General features: G+C 36.4%; 1 protein-coding gene across 6 annotated transcripts in view; it reads left to right on the top strand.

Annotated features, from left to right (window-relative positions):
- The window catches only part of MCTP1 (multiple C2 and transmembrane domain containing 1), a 495,837-nt gene that overhangs the window by 71,548 nt on the left and 402,801 nt on the right, over window positions 1–21,488 (top strand). For all 6 annotated transcript variants that reach the window (XM_069085117.1, XM_069085113.1, XM_069085116.1 and 3 more), the window contains exon 2: window positions 8,626–8,740. In XM_069085117.1, coding sequence (XP_068941218.1) covers window positions 8,626–8,740 — 115 coding nt within the window. The remainder of the gene's footprint in view (window positions 1–8,625; window positions 8,741–21,488) is intronic.

Below are 21,488 nucleotides of genomic sequence, written 5' to 3'. Positions count from 1 at the left end.
CAGATTACAAATTGGAATTACAATGACGTTCACAAAATCTTGCTGTGTGAACACTAGAATGTGAATATGCATATACACATGGAAACCCTTTATCAATCAATAATTCTGAAGATGATTACCATGAATTATTTAATATCCCAGAAATTTCTTATGTGTTAGTAAAACTACTATCTACTTCTATTATATTTTCTTCCATGAAAGATTGAAAGTTTAATTTTTGTGACATGATTATTGCAGTGGCAATATCATTCTTCTAATCTTTTTTGATGGGTTTTAGAGAGAAGTCACTGGTATGCTATTATTCATTATATTTAGACATGTTTTGTAATGGAGGGAGTGACTAGAATGTTCAACCTGGACTCAGGAAGACCTAAATTCAAATCAGTCCATAGACATTCACCAGTTGTGTGACCCTGAGCAAGCCATGTAATCACTGATTGCCTCAATACCCTCATCTGTAAAATGGGGATAATAGCACTTATTTCCCTGAATCATTGTGAGGATAAAATAAGATATATGTAAAGCACTTTGCAAACATTTAAGCACATTATAATCTCTCACTATTTTTAATATTATCATTTGTTGTTGTAAACTATTGTGCAGGTAGATAAAATTGTTCCTTTTTGTAATGAAGAGTATTGTACCTTAAACTTATCTTCTGTAGAATCACTAGAAGCATATTTAAGGCAACTCTAGTAGCAGATAGGGTGACAAGGATGATGCATTCATCCACCTTATCTTGTTCCTACATGGCTTTAGTTTTTTTCCAATAGGTCTCTTTATCATGAAACCTATTTATTGCATGTAGTTTGAAGGTTTTTGTTGTTGTTCAGTCATGTCTGACTCTTTGTGACCACATGGACCATAACACACCAGGACTTTCTCTCCTTCACTTTCTCTGTCTATCTAAGTTCATGTTCATTGTTTCTATGGCGCTTTCCATCTCATTCTCTGTCATCCTCCCTTTTAAAATTTTTATTTATTTACATTTTTAAAGTTTAACATTATTTTCCCCAGTTACAAGACAAGAAATTTTTTAGCATTCATTTTTACAAGATTTATTATTTGACATTCCTCTGCAAGTTTTCAAAAAAATCACAACCAACAGTCACATAACAAAGAGTGGCAAAGTTAATTGAATTCTAGGACTAATATTTCTTTCTGCCTTCAAGAGTTCAGTTTGTTGTTTAAAGTGAAAGACTGCTTCAATGTAGAGAGTAATAGGTGATTTGTAAGGAATCAGAAGGTGTTTTAATTTGGACCACTTGCCTCTCCAGGTTCAAGAACCATTTCTTCTAAGGAAAGGGGAAAAATAAGTGGACAAGTGGACAATTTATATAACTCTAGTTTATTCTTACATATCTCCCCACCCCGAGCCAAGAGTTGAAAGTACATTGTCAGAACAGCAAAAAGAAGAGGAAGGCATTCATCCTGAGGCCTGTGTAGTGTGAGAAGCATTTAGAAAGGGAGAAATATCGGAGTATTTGTTAGTCCTTTCTTTGGCCCATCTTTGCTGATGGTAAACTTCTTGATAATTCCTCTGATTTAGTTTTCTGTCTGCTCTGTTTATTTGAATAAAATAACTCAAGACTGAGCACAATATCCCATCTATAGTCTTATTAGCTCTTCCATGGTTTATGACCAATTCATATTTTTCTTGGAAGTTTTTGACTGTGTCGTCTTCTATTGGTTGTATGTTTTGTTCTTCTTTGTCACCAAAGTAAGATTCTATAGTCTGAGTTTTTCCTTAATTTTAAAAAATTTTTTATGCTTCCAAGTCAAATACTTGACTTGACTTTCTAACTCTTTGTCAAGGTAGGACTCTGCTTCTGGTGGGGGTGGGTATGCTGTCCCAGGCATAAGCGATTTTGTATCAGCCACTTGATCCCCCCACTATCTGTGGGCCCAGAACTCAGGAAGCAGCTTCTGCTGTTGCTATGGCAGCTGCTGCTGTTGCTGCTGCTGCTACTGCTACTACTACTACTACTACTACCACAACTACTGCCACCACCACCCTGGGCTGAGACCAGACCACATACTCCTCTTTCACCCAGGTCTCACAGAGTTTTCCCATTGACCTTCTATGATGTCTTCAGCATTTGCGAGTTGAGAAGTCTGGGAACTGCCACAGCTTCCAATGATTCAGTCCCCTGTGTGTTGCAGTGTGGCCCACGCTGGACTGTGCTCTGCTCCCAGCCCAGTGCAATAGACCCTTCCTGTCCACCTTCCAAGTTGTCTTGTGCTGGAGATTTGTTTCACTTTGTCATTTTGCGGGTTCTGTAGGTCTAGAATGTGTGTAGAGTCTTTCTTTTTTTTTGCTTTTTTGGAGGGGGGAAGGTAGGGCAATTGGGGTTAAGTGACTTGCCCAAGGTCACACAGCTAGTAAATGTTAAGTGCCTGAGGCTGGATTTGAGCTCAGGTCCTCCTGAATTCAGGGCCAGTGTTCTATTCACTGCACTACCCAGCCTCCCCATTTAGAGTCATTTTTACAGGTATTTGGAAGAGTTTAAAGGAGAGCTCAAGCAAGTCCCTACTTATACTCCACTATCTTGGCTCTGTCTGCCCTGCCCCACCCCCTTATTAGGGCAAGATAAAGTAGGATGATCATCTCCTTACTCCTATTTGTTATACCATGGTATAGCTGAAAAATTGTACTATTTTCAGTATTTGTAGTTGAGTAAAACCCCCAGATCTTTTTCATGCAAACTGCTTTCTTATAAGAGGAGAGGCATCTCATCCTTGTAAAATTGATTTTTGACTCTCAGTGTAAGACCTTTATCTTTATTGCTATAATGTTTCATCTTGTTAACTTTAGTCCAGTGTTCTAACCTGTCAAGATCTTTTTAGATGCTGACAGTTATCCCTTCCTGTTCTGTGTCAGCTGCAAATCTGATAAGCATACCAATTTGGCTTTTATCCAAGTCACTGATAAAAATGTTAGTTTTTGTAGACATTCAAATGGAGACCTTCTTCCTCCCAGATGATATCAGACCATTAATGACTTCTTATTGAGTACATTCATTCAGCCAGTTCGGAATTTATCTAATGGTGAAACCCCATACCTCTCCACAAGAATGAGATATTTTATCAAATGCTTTACTAAAATTTCAGTAAAGAATATCGAGAACATTTTCCTGATTTACTAAAATGAATATGACACCAGGAAGCACCCTTCCAGCTCATACAGTGAGTCTCCCAGCAATGTAGTTACCTTTCATAGTATTCCAGAGGACACAATTAGTTAAAGCAAAGGCTTTTAATGAATTGGCATAACAAACAAGTAGCAATATGACAATTTCCCCATTAACTTGGGACATACTCTCTCACACATACATGCACCAGAAGTGAAAAAAGTGAACACAGGCAGAGATTAAATGTGGTGAAATATACATGGAGACAACATTCTCTACTCATTGCAATTGCTTCTTTTTTTGGTCACTTTAGGCTGTACCTCATAAGACCTTCTTATTCTTTCTACACTGACTTTTCCTAAATAGACTCTTAGTCCATCAAATCCTTGTCTGCCTTTCTTGTGATATCTGATCTGCTAAAATCTAGAGTGCATTCAGACCATGACTGGTCTTTCTCTGCTTCTCTATCACAAATTCTAAGATGGAGTAATACTCATTGTCCCCTTCTTCAGCCATCCTTTCCAAATAGCAAACTGCTCTTCTCTGTGGCTAACAACACAGAATAGAATTCCCCTTTGTTATTTCCTATGTCTGGTGAAAGGAAGTCGTGAAATCATTAGCTGTTTTGCTTTTGGCAGAAATAGAGTTCCAGATGACTGGGTATCTGAAGTCCTCTTTGACTACAATATCATGCCATTGTGCCAGACTTGTGATATATATCCTGAATACCTCTTTTATTTCTTCTTCCTCCCCTGGTGATGGTGATCTGTGGTATGCTCAAATGATGAAACTGCTTAATTGTTTACTTCTATTTGTTTTCCTTAAAAATATTCTCTTTTTGGATTTCCTCCTCTGACTCCTGAATTTCCACATGTATTTCCATCATGATCATCATCATTCTTATTATTCTTATTTGGTATAGATTTTTGATTTCATTGGTATAGGCAACTCTTGCTGTGGAAACTATTGATGCATATTGACAGTTGTTGGGAAATTGAGAGTTGCTTGGAGAAAGGAGAGATTAAGTGTTTTAACTTGGGGTTACAAAACCATTATGTGTTTTAAACATGTAATCATGTTTAAACATGTAAACATGTAATCTTGGTCTCTCTGACTTGAAGGCCCACTCTCTATCCACTACATCATACTATTTCTCAAGCATGAGTATATGTCTTTTTAATGTACATTGCAATAAATCCTACTCTAACAATGTGACCGTAGGCAAGTCACTTAACCTCCATGAGTTTTAATCATATCTATTAAATGTAGGGATTGAACCAGATGGCTTCTAGAGCCCTTTTTAGTTCTAAATCTATGATCTCATGCTTCCACTATATTATTTACCTAACCTTTTTCCTTTGAATAAGCCATTTTTAAATCCTAGGTCTCATCAGAGAAACAGTGCTACCTTTGAAGTCATATTTTTGTTGTTCAATCAGGTACCATAACATGTCAGGCCCTTTTATCCTTCACTATTTCCTAAAAACTGTCTAAGTTCACATTTGTTGTTTTCATGACACTATCTATCTCATCCTCTGTTGTCCTTTCTCCTTTTGCCTTCAATTTTTCCTAACTTCAGGGTCTTTTCCAGTGAGTCCTATCTTCTCATTATGTGGCCAAAGATTTTAAGCTTTCACTTTTTAAATTCTTAGTTAATCTTGATTGAATACCTTGCCATCATAGGCTATTATTATATATTCTTGTGTAGCATTGGACCAGGAGATGGGAAAAATGGATTCAGATCCAGGTTCTGCCACTAACTAAACTATGTGATCCAGAAAAAAATCAATTAACTTCTCTGACCTGGAAAAGAAAAAAATAAAAATATTTTAAATAAAAAATATTTTAAAATATTTAAAATAAAAAATATTTTAAAATATTTAAAATAAAAATAAATTAAAACTTTAAAATGAGAATATTGGACTAAATGTCTCTAAGGCCTTTTCCAAATCTAAAATCCTATGATTTCAAAACTTATTATAATGTGCAATGATTTTAAAACTTATTATAATGTGCAATGGAAAAATAATCTAGTTTTTTTGCCCCCAAAAACCTGTGCTTTGGATTCAGGTTGGTTCTTGGCAGTACATAAGTATAAAATATTGATATTCTGGAAGAGGACTCATTACTTTTGTCTTAACTTCTTTATTGATCGTGTTTTAGTTTTAGACAGTGAGATCATTAAATGCCAAAGTGCTTAGACACTGTTTTATTGCATTAATTAATTTTTGATGCTCAGAATAAATGGGAATACTCTTCCAAAGCTACACTCTCTTGAATAAGAAAGGGAAAATGATGTGTGGAAGATAAAGTGGCAAGTTAGAAAAGGAAATTCAATGGATACTGATGAAATATAACTAGCTTTGGTTTTTTCTCTTTGTAACATGATGGTACTTTACATTTTAGACCTCTGCCTTCACACAAATTTAGAAGGGTTCAGTATACCAAAGGCCTAGCATAAGGAGCAACAAAAGAGAGTAAAGAAAAACAAGGCATCTTTTTTGAGGGCACATACCCACAAAATGAAGTGTGGTTAGGGAGAATGATGAAGTATTGTTTCTTTTGGACCCACAGAACGTATTGGGTATTTATTGAGGACCCCAAATGGGGTATGTTCTCCCAAATTTGTAAAGTCTGGTAGGATTTTGTTAGGTTCCTACCCGGGTCTAGCAGAAGCTGGCTTTAGGAGGAGAGAGCTGAACAGATTCTATCTAGAAGGTGGTGTTGATTCATACTGCTGAAGAGAGGGAAGACACCTGAGGGACTGGATGCTAGGTGATATTCGGACTCCACAGGTGGGAAGGGAGAAAAGGCTTGGGCCATTACTGTTTGTCTGATTCTGACAGGGTCACTCTCGGGGGCTGTCAGGTTTTCCTGGGCTTTTTCATTTAGTAGACTGAGGAGGCTACTACTGGGGTCATTGTTGCTGTTGTTCATTTGTTTCAGTTGTGACAAACTCTTCATGACCCCATTTGGAGTTTTCTTGTCAAAGACAGCAGAGAGGTTTGCCATTTCCTTCTCCAGTTCATTTTACAGATGAGGAACTGAGGCAAACAGTGTTGTGACTTGCCCAGGGTCACATAGCTAGTAAGTGTCTGCGGCCAGATTTGAATTGAGGAAGAGGAGTTTCCCTAATTTCAGTTGTAGTACTCTATCTACTGTTCCATCTAACAGCCCCTGGTCCTTATATCTTCCTTATTAATAAATTGTATAGCAATTCATTATCTGGGCATTCCACAGTAGAAACTGACTTTCCTCAGTATTTCCCTGTCTGATTATTAAAACTTAAATAATATAAAAGACAAACAACTTTTAAAACTGAAACAGGTACTTTAAAAAAAGAAGAGGAACTAGAGGAAAAAAACAGGAGAGGAAAGACAGGAAACCAAAGTATGATTCATCATATTTCTGTATTTAGCTGCCTAGACTTTCTTTACACCTTTGTATACCTGGAGTCTAAATTAAGAGATGCCAAGAAAGTCTATTCCAACAATTAAATGCTGTTTCTTACCTCCACAGCTTTCCTACATCCTACTTTCCATCCATACTCTCCAATTGAATAGTCAGGATGAACTCAAGGTCTACGCAGGCCATTGTTTGCTTCTTTCCTTCAATGACACAAAAGCTTTTAATGGTTGATACTGTGGTGCAGTTTTTTTCATGGACTCTTTTTGCATTATTTTAATATTTTGTTCAGTACATTGTAGTTTCAGATTTTTTCTAAAAACAGGTTTCTGAGATTAGATGAGAGGCTTTACAAAAATCTTTATATTCTTGTATCTTACATGAAGAATGGAGCAGGAAGTGCCTTCTTAACTTTTTTTTACATTTCACCTTGCCCATATGATATGGGAATGGGAATTTAAGATCTTCCCTGTCCCTAGGCCCTTTGATAGGCTTAAGAGCACCTGGAGCCTGTGGCGGGAGGCCACAGTTATGCCCACACCTTGGTACTCTGTGATTGGGCAGTGGGTCAAGAGGGTTGTTACATTCTCTTAGCCAGGAAAAGGCTATATGTAGCCTGATGCTTTGCTTTGGGGCTCGCTTTGAGAAGTGTTGTGTGATTTGACCAGATGAGACTCAGGGCAGTGGTCGAGCCCCCTGGCTTTGAAAACCCACATGTTGATGCTTCCTTCTCTGGTAACTGACTAAGTATGGATGTAATAATGGTCAGACACTTGGAGGCCTGTCTGTTGATATGTTTCTCTGTATTTGTTGTCTGCTTGTAACCTCTGCATTCTCTGAAGTTCGGGGTGCTGACCTTTTCTCCCTGAACTAGGTAAATGACATATGTTTGATTAAAGGAAGATTGTTAACCCATTTTGAGTTGCTTTCCTTTAGAAAAGCAGATCTAAGAACCTGTGTTGGCAACCATCCTAGGGATGCTGGGGTGCTTGCTGCTACACCATGGCTATTATTTCCTAAGAAAATTATTTACTTTTGAATTGTCAAAATAATTACTGGAAAAGTTCAGCATTAACCTACTTAAAATTTTTCTCATTTCATGAAATTTTTTAATATTTGTATCCAAAATGATAAAAATGTAAGATGTGAAATGTACAATTTTTATTGTGTTGCTTTCATGCATTTATTTTGTGTTGATTTAAAATGTCTCATCCTTTTAACAATAGTACTTGGGAGAATTGCCAAAGTAATTCCAAAGGCTTTTTTTTTCTCCCAGAGGCAGTCTTGTACAGGTCTTTAGATTTAGGAGTATGCTTTAATTTCATAGGACATCAGGATTAAATGTTTAGTCCCCCAAAAACTTATTGCCTATAAATGCTATAAAAATGCTAGGTGAATTTATTTTTGCATAATTATATTATGTTTTATGTTTGGGTAGAAATTACAGTGCACAATCCATCAACAGGCAAATCATTTTCACAGATAAATGAGTCAACAAAATTATGTCAGTAAATCATTTTCATATGCACTCCTACTTACATGAGATGTCAACCTCCCTTATCCATCTTCATTCTCCATTCATCATTACTTGTTGTCTTAAAACATACACACACACACACACACACATAATCTTCTTATTTTGCTATGGAATTGTATGGGGCTTCCCTCAGGGAGTATTTCTTGTACAACAGTTTATATTCATCATGATGGCTAGGTTGGAAAATTATCTATTCTTTATCAACTTCTCTGTTTGGCACCCAAAGAATTTTATGTAACCCATAAGTCCAAGGGAGTACTTTTTTTTTCCTTTTGGAAGCAGTCAGGGTGATTTAACTATGGTCACATAACTGTAAGGGTCTGAGGCCAAATTTGAACTCAGGTCTTCCTGACTCTAAGACCAATGCTCTATCCATTCTACTGCCTAGCCCTAGCTGCCCCAAAGGACTACCTTTGTGTAAAATTCAAAGCAGCAATCTTTGCTTTATTATTTTTTGTTGGTTTGGGTTTAACTATGTATATTATCAAAAGGGAGAAAAAAATATGTGGAAAAGCGTCCTTAAAATTTTGTTTTATCTGTTTTGCTTTTCAGAGACAAAACACTGTTGGAACTAGTAATGCCGATCTCCCTTTGGTTGATCCCGGAATGTACCAGTTGGATATTACATTGAGAAGGGGTAAGAATTTAGCTGCCCGAGATCGTGGAGGTAAGGACATGAACCTGTGCCCGTAATACAGCTTTTATTTACCCTGTAGCTCAAAACATATCAATCTACTGTTATAATAAAAAGTTGTTAGAAATTTGGTTCAAAGGCGAATATAGTTTAGTTACTGAATGAATGCCTGACTTCCTTTGATCTTTCTTCCATTTCCTTGTAAAGAAAGTAGAAATGGGCAAAATGAGATGAGATGGATGGAGTAGGACTCTTAAAAGTGTTCCTGTTCCAAACTGTCGGCATAAGTATTTGGGAGAAGCTTAAGAGACAATAGAGTGTTGGGTTACCTGGAAGGTCATACAGCATCAAAAATGTGGGAGGGAATTATGGGCAGAAAAGGAATGCTGTATAATATTTTATGAGGTCATCAAATGGTTGTTAAATAAGTGCTTGTCTGAATGACTTTGTTTAAAATCATTTGATTTCCATCTATGTGGAAATTCCATTCATTGGACTTTAAACTCAAACTTCTTAATTAGCTTGTGAGAGTTTCTGGATAACTATCACTGTATTTTTTTTTCTATTTGAGAACCAGATGGTTTTTAAATACATGAAAGTCATGAGATAATTAAATGAGAGTATTTAAGTTTATAGTGTTTGTAGAAAAGGCAGCTGAACACATAGGAAATCTCTTATTGATCAGAGGAAATGTTTGTCAGTCTGTTTTTTTGTTTGTTTGTTTGTTTGTTTTGCAAGGCCTGGGTTCAAATATTGGCCCTACCACTTACTAGCTGTGTGATCATGTGAGTCAATTTAACTCCTCTAAACCTCAATTTTCTTATCTGAAAAATGTGAACAATAATAATAATAAATAATAAAGATTACTGTGATAAAAACACTTTGAAAAGTCTATAGCCCTGTAGATATGTGAATAAATATTCTTATTCTCTGTTAAATTCAATAAAGAGCATTTGATTTGAGAGCTATAATCAGGCAAAGGTTATGAAGACCTGAGCTAAAGTATTAGTCTTGGGAGTGGAGAACAAAAAAAGAAGTAAAAGATTTTATATTTGTAGAATTGAGAAGATTGAGCAGCTGATTAGATAAAAGTGTGAGTAATAGGAAAAGGAAAGAGCCAAGGATGACTTTGAGGCTGCTACTAACTTCATCAGAAATGGGAAAGGTTGAAGGAGAGGTAGGTTTAGGAGAGAAGATATTAAGGATTCCCAAATTGGACCTATTCAGTTTATTATTCCTCTGGCACATCCAGATGGAAATGTCCATCAGGGACTTGGTGATACAGACCTGCAGAGCTTGAGCTCTGTGGAGAGATAAGGGTCAAGTATTCACATTTGAGTGTCATTTATAGAAATGATCATTGGACCCAATGCAAGTGATGAGCTCTGCAAGGGAGAGAGAATAGAAATAGGAGGGTCTAGGACAGATCCGTGGGGTATATTCATACATATAGTTGGAAAATGGGGAAAGATCTAGAAAAAGAGAATGAGAGACGGAGGAAGAGAATCATCGGAGAGTAGTCATGAAAATCCTAAGTACAGAGTATTTAGGAAAGAGGGGGTGGTCAGTAGTGTCACAAGCTACCAAAGAGTCAAAAAGAATAAGAACTGAGTAAAATTCATTGGATTTAGTAATTAAAGGAGCACTAGATCTTAAAGAAAACAGTTCATGAAAATGATGAGGTTGAGGGGCGGCCAGGTGGCTCAGCGAGTAAGAGCACCGGCTCCAGTGTCGGGATGACCTGGATCAAATCCGGGCTCAGATACTCAGCACCACACCCAGAAATAATAACTGGCCGTGTAACCTTGAGCAAGTTACTTAACCCCAATTGCTTTAAAAAAAAAGAAAAAGAAAATGATGAGGTTGAGAAGTGAATTGGGCATGATGAAATAGATGCCACACATGCAGACTATGTTTTCTAGTTTTGTCTGAGAAAGTAGCTTGGAGGGTGGGAGGGGAAGAGGACAGACAGCAGGATCAATTGAAGATTTTTTTTAATGATTGGTGAGATTTTGTTGTGTTTGTAAGCAATAGAGAAGGACTCATCAGACAGAGAGAGGTTGAAATAAAGTTTAGTTCTCATATTAACCATAAAAATTACTCATTTGTGCTTAAAATTGAGTTTTAATTTCAACAATGTAATATATTTTATGAGATTCTCTAAAAATGCATCAATTCTGTGCACTCCATTACCTCTTTATGTTTTGGTGAGATTAATATATAGAAATCCTTTAACCTAGTTTTGTGCTAATAGAATTTTTTTTTACTTTATTCTTAAGGATGGGAATAAAATTAATGCAGAACAATTATTATTACAGTGCAATATTATTGCCCTGGGTTGAAAAGGAAAATATTATAATGAGGGGAAAAAGCAAACAATTTGCTTCCTACCTTTTCGCTCAGAAATGGAATATCACAATTCCCTAGGTTCAGGTAATCAAGAAAAAGGTGTTCCCCCCCATAGGATTATAATAACATTTATCTTACATTAGAGGTTGAAATCCACATCTAATATTTCCTTGTAGCATAGTAACCAGATGAAAGAAGCATTTCCTTCTTTGCTCTTTACTTTTAGCTTAAAGTTGCTGTATTACATTGACTCCCCAGCTTTGATAATGCCATATTTGATTGACATCATTTGATTGATCTCATGACATTCATCCCACTTTTTTGAACAAGACCCTTCTTTAAAAAAAAAAAAACTGGAAACTGCTAGATATAATTATTAACTACTTCAAAAATCATATTGTATTAAATTTTGCTTTGTGAATTACTCAGTACCACTCGAATTAATGCTAAACATCCTATGATTTTTGCAAAGCCAAGACTAAGAACCATAGTTTTACTGGAGTGTTACATAGCCTGCGTATATTTTTATAAAACAATAGAGATCCCTCCTTCCTCCTCTAAGACCTTATTGCTGCACTCATGTTCCTCCCCTTTCTTAGATCTCCTTTTCCACTTATTCCTCATCTACCTACCCTTGGATTTGTTCTTTATTTTTCCCCTGTCTCTTCATATATTAGTATGAGTAGTGCATGAAAGTTCCTTATCTGCTTAAAAGATGCCCAATTTTATCTCATTTCATTTGTTAAATTTACTTTCAGGGATGCAGATGTAGAGAAAACTAATAGGGAACATTTCCTCCTGCAGTAGTTAGCAAATAAAGCAATGCATATAAAGAATTTTGTATACCATATAAAATATGTAATAGAAACTCACACCATGATGCTGGCTCCAAAATAAGGTTTCATGACACAAAAAATTATATAGTTTTCTATACATTCTAATAAAAGCTTTTCATTGAGCCTTTTACACCACCCAACTACTTCCTGTTCCATTGCTTTCCCCCTTTATTGTTACACTGCTTGAAAAAGTCTATACTGAATGACTCTGCTTCTTCATATCCACCTCTCTTCTCTATATCTTGCAGTCTAGATTGCAGAATTTCTTCCTACACCTTTCATAACATTGCTAAATGACTCTTCCATACATATGAACATGTCACTTCTATGTTCAAAAATCTTCCATGGTTCCCTGTTGCCTATTAAGTAAAGTTCAGACTCAGACCTCAACATTTAGGGTCCTCTAAAGTCTGGCACTACAGTTAGAGTGAGATATTTGCTGTCCTCCCAAATGCTTCCTACAATTGTTTCATCTCCATGTCTTTCTGCTGTTCTTTATCCATAAAATGTCCTCCTAACCATCCTTTAATTCCCAATTCAAATAGGTCATCTCCTCCTTCAAACTTTTCCTGACCTTCCAGGCAAATGACCTTTCCCTTGAACTTCAAGTAACACTTTGTTTTGCATTTCTCCAATGAACAAACCATGTATTTTATATGTATTACAGTTTTCTGTGTATGTGTCTTATCCCTCTCCTACACTGTAAGTATCAGGAAGCCAGGGACTTACATAAACTTTGTATGTATTCCATAACCTACTATATCACTGTACATGATGTATGTACTTGATGAATGTTGATGGAATTGGATATTATCAGCAACTTGAGGACACATATGATAAGAAAAAAGGAGCAGGTCAGATCATGAAGTGAGAATGAGAGGCAAACAGAGGTCAATGACAGTGGTACTTTGGTGTTTCACCTGCCCCAAGACATTATAAGAATAAGAGCAAAGCCTTCTTCATTCTGGAAGGCTCTGCTATGGAGGATTTTTGGAAATATTATTAATAAGAATTGCACAGGAGGAGAAAGTATGGAGAGAGGAGCCACATTAATGAAACCATGCATTCACCAAAGGTTAAGTAGTTCTTAAAAGCAGAAAAACTATATTTCTCCAGCTTATTCTCCCCCTCAATTATAGTTATTATATCTGAGGAATTAAGAATTCAAGATTGCATTCTGAAGTATGAATGGAATGACCCAGAAATAAACTCATGAAGAGAAATCCTTTTCACATTTTTAGGTCTCAAGATGGCAATCACAAAGACATCAAAAGAAAACATAGAGAATTGCAGTCTCAAAATGTTCAAGCAGGAAGTCACCTATGAACTATCAAGTCCAACCTTCTCATTTTATAGATGTGAAAACTGAGGCCCAAAGAAACTAACGGATTTTTCCAAAGGCACATAACAGAGTTATGTTAGTAAATAACAGAGTCTATGCAAGAACCTGACTCCTACTTCAATTTTCTTTCCATTGTATATAATATAATAATACTATAACACATTATACTTATGTACACTAGAGACAGTTATGTAATGTGGTAGATAAAACACTAGACTTGGAATCGGGGAAAATCTGAGCTCACATCCAAACACCTGCTCTTACTTACTGTGTTACCCTAGGCAGGTCATTTAATCTCATCTACGTCAGCTTCATCATGTGTAAAATGGGAATAATAATAATACCTACCTCACAGGGCTGTTGAGAGGGTCAAATGAATTTGTAAAGCACTTTGGAAATCTTAAAGTGCTATGCAAATAATAGTTATAAATAATATTATTTCCTATCTAAACATATGATATATGCATATGTTACATAAACTTCAAAACTTACATTTAGCTAAGAAATGTTGGAACTATGCTAGATTAATGCTTTCTGATTTCTGTTTTACTATTGTCATCTTGATTCAGTAATGCAGGGGAAATAAGAATTAATGCATATAAATAATGAATGATATAGAAAAATCCAAAGGACTTTTCTCCCCTTGTCAATGCTGTACCAAAGCAAAGGGAAATGAATGGTATGCAAAGCCTGTGTATTATTTCAAATGGTAAATTATTTACTCGTGGAAAGTGTCAGCAAATGGAATCAGTAATACAGAAAACTAAATTAGGGTAACATTGTTTTCTTTCTTAACTACATAAAAAAGTTTAGTTGAAATTTCATTTGTTGAGTGTCATTTACAAAAAATACTATTTTTAGTATTCTTGCAACACTAACATTCAGAGGGATATTTATCTTCTTCTAGGCATTTTGAGTTCATTTAGGGTTAGCTGCCACTGTGTAGATAGATGGTAGTGTCTTCTGATCACAATATTCAGCATAATTAATTGAGAGAAAATGGCATGATTTTTATTCATTTATTTTTCTAAATGTTAAAATAGAATAAACATGGTAGCCAATTTAGTGGAAAGACTAAAAAACATAGATATTTGGATCCTCTTGAAATTTATCTGTCTTAGGGCTTTTAAGCAGCTCTGTTTCCAAAGTCTTTATAGATGATTTCTTCAGCTGTCAGAGGCCTCTTTCCAACACAGCCATTAATCCCAGAATCCTAACCTAGAGTGGGGGAGCTGTCCCACATAAGCAGTAAACACAGGGAGCTGAACTGAAGCAGATAAAAACTGAGCCCATAAAGAACTCTCAGACCTTTGGGACAGGCAGTGAACTCACTCAACTAAGCTACAAACAGTCAGAATTATGCAGGTCATAGAGAATCTGGGTAATCCAAGGAAAAAGCAAGGAAGGCAAGGACCATCAGATCAGAGCTCAAAATTGTAGTAACAACTTGTACTTTGACTAGCTAGCCTTGCGAATGAGGGACAGACCATTTGAGGTGTCTGTTCTGAAGAAAAAGCATTAGCTATGGAGCTTCCCTTATCTTTATGTAGGCTGTGAGTAATGAGAGATGTTAGCTTCTTCTAGGAAAGGTGCTACCTATAGATCTCTCTTTGATCCTTTGTGTTGTAGGTGACATTTTCATTGTGCCTGAAGGAAAAGTCAACCAATTTATCCACAAGTATTTATTAAGCTCATAGTATCTGCCAGGCACTGTTAGGTACTGAGAATACAAAGACAAAATATGAAAAATCCCTATTCAAAAAGGAGCTTAAGTTGTAAGGGGACAGACAAGTATCTATATAAATTAGTCCATCAATAAGCATTTATTAAGCACCTACTATGTACCAGGAACTTTACTAAGCCCTGGAGATAAAAAGGACAAACAATAATCCCTGCCCTGAAGGAGTTCACAATCTAATGGGGTAGATAACCTGCAAGTAAATATGTACACATAACCTATGTACAGGACAAACAGGAAGTAATTCACAGAAAGAAGACCCTAGAATTAACAGGGATTGGGAGAATCTTCCTGTAGAAGGTCGGATTTTAACTGGGACTTGAAGGAACCCAGGAGTCAGAGATGAAGGGTGAGATCATTCCAGGGATGGGGACAGTCTGTGAAAGTGCCCAGAGCTGAGAGATGGACTGTCCTGTTCAATGAATGCAAAAAGACAAGTGTCACTGGATCAAAGACTACAAAGTAGATGGGTTGTAATATCTAAGAATACTGAAAAGGTAAGCGTTGGAAGGATAGGTTATTAAGGACTTTGAATGCCAAAGTAGGTGTGTGTGTGTATATATGTGTGTGTATATGTAACATGTGTGTATGTATTTTTTCATGAAAACTTGACTTTTATAAATCTTATAGTAAAAAGTTGTAATGAATCTTAATGATTTACTTCAGACAAAAAATGAATATATTTTGAGGATACTACAGAAAGGATGGAGATTTGAAGCTTGAATTCTGGTATCAAACTACTTATCTACATAATTCTAGATTTCCATATGAACCACAGGGATTGATTCATTAATTTTGATCACTTTTACAAGCATGAAGCACTGATGTCCCATTTCTTATAAGAACTATTCTATACTGTGCAGCTTAAGTTGTCATGAACTAAAAAGAAATAAATAGGAAATAAATGAGTCTAATGATATGATAAATTGCTTTTATTGGTTATGTTTGTCCTTCATTTTCGAAGAGGCCCATGGCATCAGAGACATAATGCCATGACTTGCAGTTGACTTTGATTTGAATGAGGGAGGGCTATGCAATGTCACCAGCCTCATTTTCATCTCCAGAGCCATCTGGGTCCAGTGACCAGATATTCATCAGGATGACCAGAGTTGACTCAGGATTTGTTAAATATTTAATGGATGGTCATTTTACAAAGCCTTGATTTCAGATCCCATGATCCACCTGTTTTTTTAATTACCGTGGGATCATTTTTCACCTTTCTGCTGAGACATCTACACATATAGATATACATTCTCATACTCACATATACATGTATACAAACACATACACACATATAGTAATTAAATACAAGGTAGTTCTGGAGAGACAGCAATAGAAATCAGAAGGACCAGGAAAAACTATGGAAGATGATAGCTGAGCAGCATCCAAAAAGAACATAGGGACTCGATGAAGGAGAGAAAAAGCAAGAGTGTATTCTAGGCACAAGGGACAGTCAATGCAAATGTGTGGAGAGAGAAGATGGAACGTCTAGTGTGAGGAACAAAGAGGAGGCCAGATTGGCCGAATCGTAAAGTACAGGAAGGAGAGTAATGTCCAAGGAGATTAGAAAGATAAGTAAGGTCCAGCTTGTGAAGGGCTTTAAAAGCTAAACAGAGTTTACCAAGTGGGAGACTCATAGTCTTATTTCAACTTCAGTGAGTCATTGAACAATAACACTATAATGTACAATGGGAAGGGACATTTGAAGAGCAAATCAACCCAAAACAATATTGCTGAAGCCAAGAATTTAGTCTTTATAAGAGACATAAAGCAAAGCATTTCATAATAAAGAGTTGGTTTCATTCACTAGAAGCCTGCTGAAGGCAGGGAGTACTTTTTCTTTGTTTGTTTGACTTCTTATCTCAGTCACCTAACATAATAACTTGAATACAGTAGACACTTAATAAATGTGTATTGGATTGGGTACCTTGACATCAGAGCCCTATTCTGAATGAGTTGAAGCAATAACTTAAAACATAAATGTAAGGCAAGTAGAGGTGCTTAATAAAAGATTACTGTGGCAAAGGCCTTCACATTCTTTACGTGTCTTATATAATTTTAATAAGATATCCTAACATCACACAAATTGATTTACAAGTTCTGGGAAAAAAAAATCTGTCTACCATCACAAAAGATACTCACCATTTTCAACAAGAAATAGTTGCATGGGAAACTGGAAGTCCATAATTGAGCAAAAATTGGAAAAGAAACAGTGAGATTGGTATAATCCCTCCCATCTTCATTTAAAAACACATAATAAAAAAAAACAATAATACCTTGAGAAAAAGAAAGATATATTGGAAAGAACACTGGAATTTGTATCAGAAAACCATGTGACTGAGGAGGAAGCTCTTAGGGCCTCAGTTTCCTTCTCTGAAAAATGGGAATAATATGGTTTACAATTCTACTGCATAGAATTGTTGTGAAAAAAGGTATTGTTAAACTCTAAAATGTTATAGAAATATGAGCTATTCTTTTATCTATAGCAAATATATATGAATGCATGCATGTGTGTATATCCGTGTATGATTATTATTTTGTTTATAACAGTATTATTTCCTAAGGCTGTTCAGGAATAGTTTCACCTAATAAAGTCACAAAGTTTTAGAGCTGGAAAAGGATCTTCCAGTGGATGGGTTTTTAACTTGCAATCTGTGAACTGTTTGTTTTTTAATATTTTGGTAACTCTATCTCAATATAATTGGTTTCCTTTGTAATCCTATATATTTTATTTTATGCATTTAAAAATTTTATTCTAAGAAGGGTCCATAGGCCTTACCATACTGCCAAAGGGGTCCCTGACACAAAAATGATTAAGACTCAAGATTTGGTACAAGCCTTTCATTTTACAAGAAGTGTAAGTGATTAGACCAAGTGATTAAGGTCACATAGTTTAGTGGCTGAACCAAGACTCAGCAACATCTTCTTATTCCTAAGTCAGTGTTCTTTTTATCCTCACCAAGAGGGCCAAGAAAGTAAGAATCTCCTTTTAAAAAAAGGTGGGCGATCAGGTAACTTGAGGATAGCAGGGAGAGCTTTAAGTGAAAATCATCTGTTCTATCTGTGTGTAGCATTAATTGAAGATTTCTGCTGGAGTGGTCTTTGTTGGGCACATGTACTTTCCTTTATGGTTTTGTTGAGTCATTGCCCTGACTCATCAAAAATGGGCTTCTGATGTCAGGGTACCAAATACAACACACATTTATTAAATGCTTACTATGTCTAAAGTATTGCGCTGGGAAAAGATGATAGGAAAGAAATTAATAGTCTTGCCCTCAGAAAGCTTACATGGTAGGTGTTAAGTGACTTGGTCAAAGTCTCATCATTAGTGATGGAAGTAGGACTAGAGACTTGACTAGGGCTTACCCCTGTTGGATGAACCTACCACTCCAGGAGAGAAAGAACATGTGTACATTCAAGTAAGCTTTGCCCTTCCTTTCCCTTCCCAAAAGGATGGCTGATGGGACAATTTAAATGAAAAAGGAATGAAAGTTTCAGTCTCAAATGGTATGTTTTTTCAAGCAGAAGAAAAACTGAATCTACAAAAAGTGGGAGATTTAAGTGATTGTCACAGTAAAGATCATATTTTAACTCAATTATTAACAGCCTTGAAAGACATTAATGTCATTTATTGATCATTTAATTATCCACTTTGCTGGTCTGTGTTTTTTAAGGAAAGATGAGCTATTTCTGAGTTTTGAAAGAAGGTACTACAGATGAATATCGTTAGGCTGAGGAATATTATTCTACATTTATAAATGTGAGTCGGGGCTATGTACATGCCCTCATCACATATAAGATATCATTTTTGTTCTTTCTAATTGATTGAAAATTACCATTTTTGTAAGATAACTATGATTAAAAGCAGTTATTGAAAGGGTACCTGTGCTGTAAAAAGCCCCATGTGAAGTGATGGGAGAAATGAAGACGGGTTTTAAGTAGTGATTGATACTGTCACCAAGAAGTTTTAATTAAATATTTCTTTCTGACATTAACATTAATTCTCTGAGTAGTACTTATAGTAAAACTTAATCTGAGCATTTGCATTTACTTTAAAGTATACTTTAAGTGGAATGAAAGAGTAATGGACTTGTCACTTTCTTTTATAACACCCACATAGTAGATATTTTGAGGGTAATTGCATCATATCATAGATGTTAATAATTAATAGATATCATAGATAACTCATCTTAATACTAAATAATTATGTCTGAAAAGTACCTTAGAGGTCAGTTAACTGAACCCCCTTAATTTACAAAGTGGGAAGCTGAGGTTCAAAAGAATTTTGGTGACTTGCCCAAGGTCACACAGTTGATTAGTGAGAGACCTAGAACTCATATCTCCTGACCCCAAGTCCAGAGCTCTGTCCAACTCCTCACTTTGCCCTGTGTACTCTGCTTTCTTGAAGGGCCTTGATAAAATCTCCTTTACGATTTTACCTGTGTACAGATAATAATATCCAACATTTATCTATTTGTTTAACGAATATTTATTTGTGTTTAAAGCAAAATTAAGACTTGATCTTCAGATCCCAACCATCCAACTGTGTCATCAGGGCCTAGACTGTGCTACTTTTTGCCAATTGCCCTGTTGCCCCTTCCTATCTTCACTAGGAACAGTGATCAATTCCAAAGACCCTGTCCCCATCATAGGGGAGTAAATCTACTCACTCTCCAATATTTGCTTTGGGACAGAGCAGCTCTAGCTGTGGATGAAAAAGTGGGTAAATGAAACCTCACCTCAATCCTCTATCTAGATGGTCCCAAATCTAAACTTCATCCCTTCTAGGCATCCTACCAAGACATCACAGACTGGATAGCATGGACATCTTGTCAGCTGTCCTTCTACTCCCTCCAAAATCCCATTTTCCACCTGTAGCTCAGGAAATATAAATCAAATCAACATTAACATTGTGACTACCTGCTGTCCTAAAGAGTCCTAAAGAGCATGACTATGTGCTGCTCTATTGCTTCTCTCAGATTGCCTGTGATCTTGAGTCTTTACATTACCTAGACTAAGGTTTTTTTTTTATTATTATCATCATTATTATAATTAACATTATTATATTATTCAATATTATTATATGATCTGGAGTGAAAGAGCTGAGTTCAAATGTGGTCTCATACAGTTACTAGCTATGTGACCCTGGGCAAGTCACTTGACCTCTTTTTGCCTCAGTTTCCTTATCTGTAAAATGGAGATAGTAGTACCTGCCTCCTAGGATTGTTGTGAGGATCCAATGCGACAATACCTGTAAAGTATTTAGCACAGTGCTTGGCAAATAATAGCTGCTATGTAAATGCTAGCTGTTATTGTTGTTGTTATTATTTTAAAGAAAACTAATTATTTAAATCCTTTAAATTCACTGATCCTAGGTGGAGAAACCCTGGCCTTAGGAGGCCAGGAGAGGCGTATGGATATCCCATATCTATACAAGCCCATTTCCATAAATAAGAAAAAGAAAAAAACTAAAGCCTTGATCACTGATCACCATTTCTCCCTCCCAGATCCCTAATGCCTGTTCATGGCAGCTTTATCACTACTAGGTCCCAAACTCCTCTATGCTCCCCTTCCATTGGATCAACCTTTCTTTCCAGGTCATTATTCCCCTCATGTAAACTCTGAGCTCCTCCCAAACTATAGCACTTTTTGTATTATGGGCATAATATTGCATCTCCTGCCCTGCATGCCGGTGCACGGGCTGGGAATGCTCTCCTCCCTCACCTTCAGTTCTTGGAATCGAGATCCCCTGAAGGCTTACCTCAGATAGTGCTTCCATAGTTGTTATTGCCTACCTTTCCAGTCACTGAATATTTCTTTGTTCTATAGTCACTATTAATCTGTGGGTTTTTTTTAAACCAGAATGAATAAAAGAAACCAAGAAAGAAAGAACAAAAGAAAGAAAAAAGCATGTATTAAACATTTATTTTCAATTACTATGATTTGTACTATGTACAAATAGAAAACTGAAGATAAAGTTCAGGAGGAGCTCATACTAATTGAGAGAAACAGCATATAAAAGAAAGTTTAACTTCCATGCACATGAAAGGTCCCAAGAATGCTGAGGATATTGCAATGATATGGTTGACAAGGCCCAGAGGGGCTTATGTTAAGTTAGTAGGTCAGTGGCAGGGGACCATGGGACATAAGACCTGGCAGGTGGTAAGGTCCTGGAGGAGGCATATAGAAAGGCCCAGTTGTCCTTGGTCTCATCAGAAGGAAGGGAGTTGCTGACTCTTAATTCATCTAATCCCTGTGAACAGTCAAGCAGCCCAGGCAAAGGGAAGATAGGAGAAGAGGGTACCCCTGATGGTGGCTGCTCTGCCCAGTCATCCCCAGTGGGCTCTAGAACAACCTAGGGCAAGGGGAGGAACAGAAAGAGTGGGGAGTGCTTCAGGAGGTGGCAGGTCTTTCTTGCTATAGGATATAAATTCCCAGAGAGCAGAGATTGTCTCACTTTTGTATATATCCCTAGTACCTAGCACCATGTTTGGCCTATAGTTGGTATTTAAGACT

This window comes from Petaurus breviceps, unplaced genomic scaffold (genome assembly GCF_028583685.1).
Source record: "Petaurus breviceps papuanus isolate PSGF00001 unplaced genomic scaffold, PetGlider_PUasm1.0 175, whole genome shotgun sequence".
NCBI lineage: Eukaryota > Metazoa > Chordata > Mammalia > Diprotodontia > Petauridae > Petaurus > Petaurus breviceps.
Note: the sequence above shows the minus strand (reverse complement) of the source record. Positions and strands in the feature narration are given on the sequence as shown.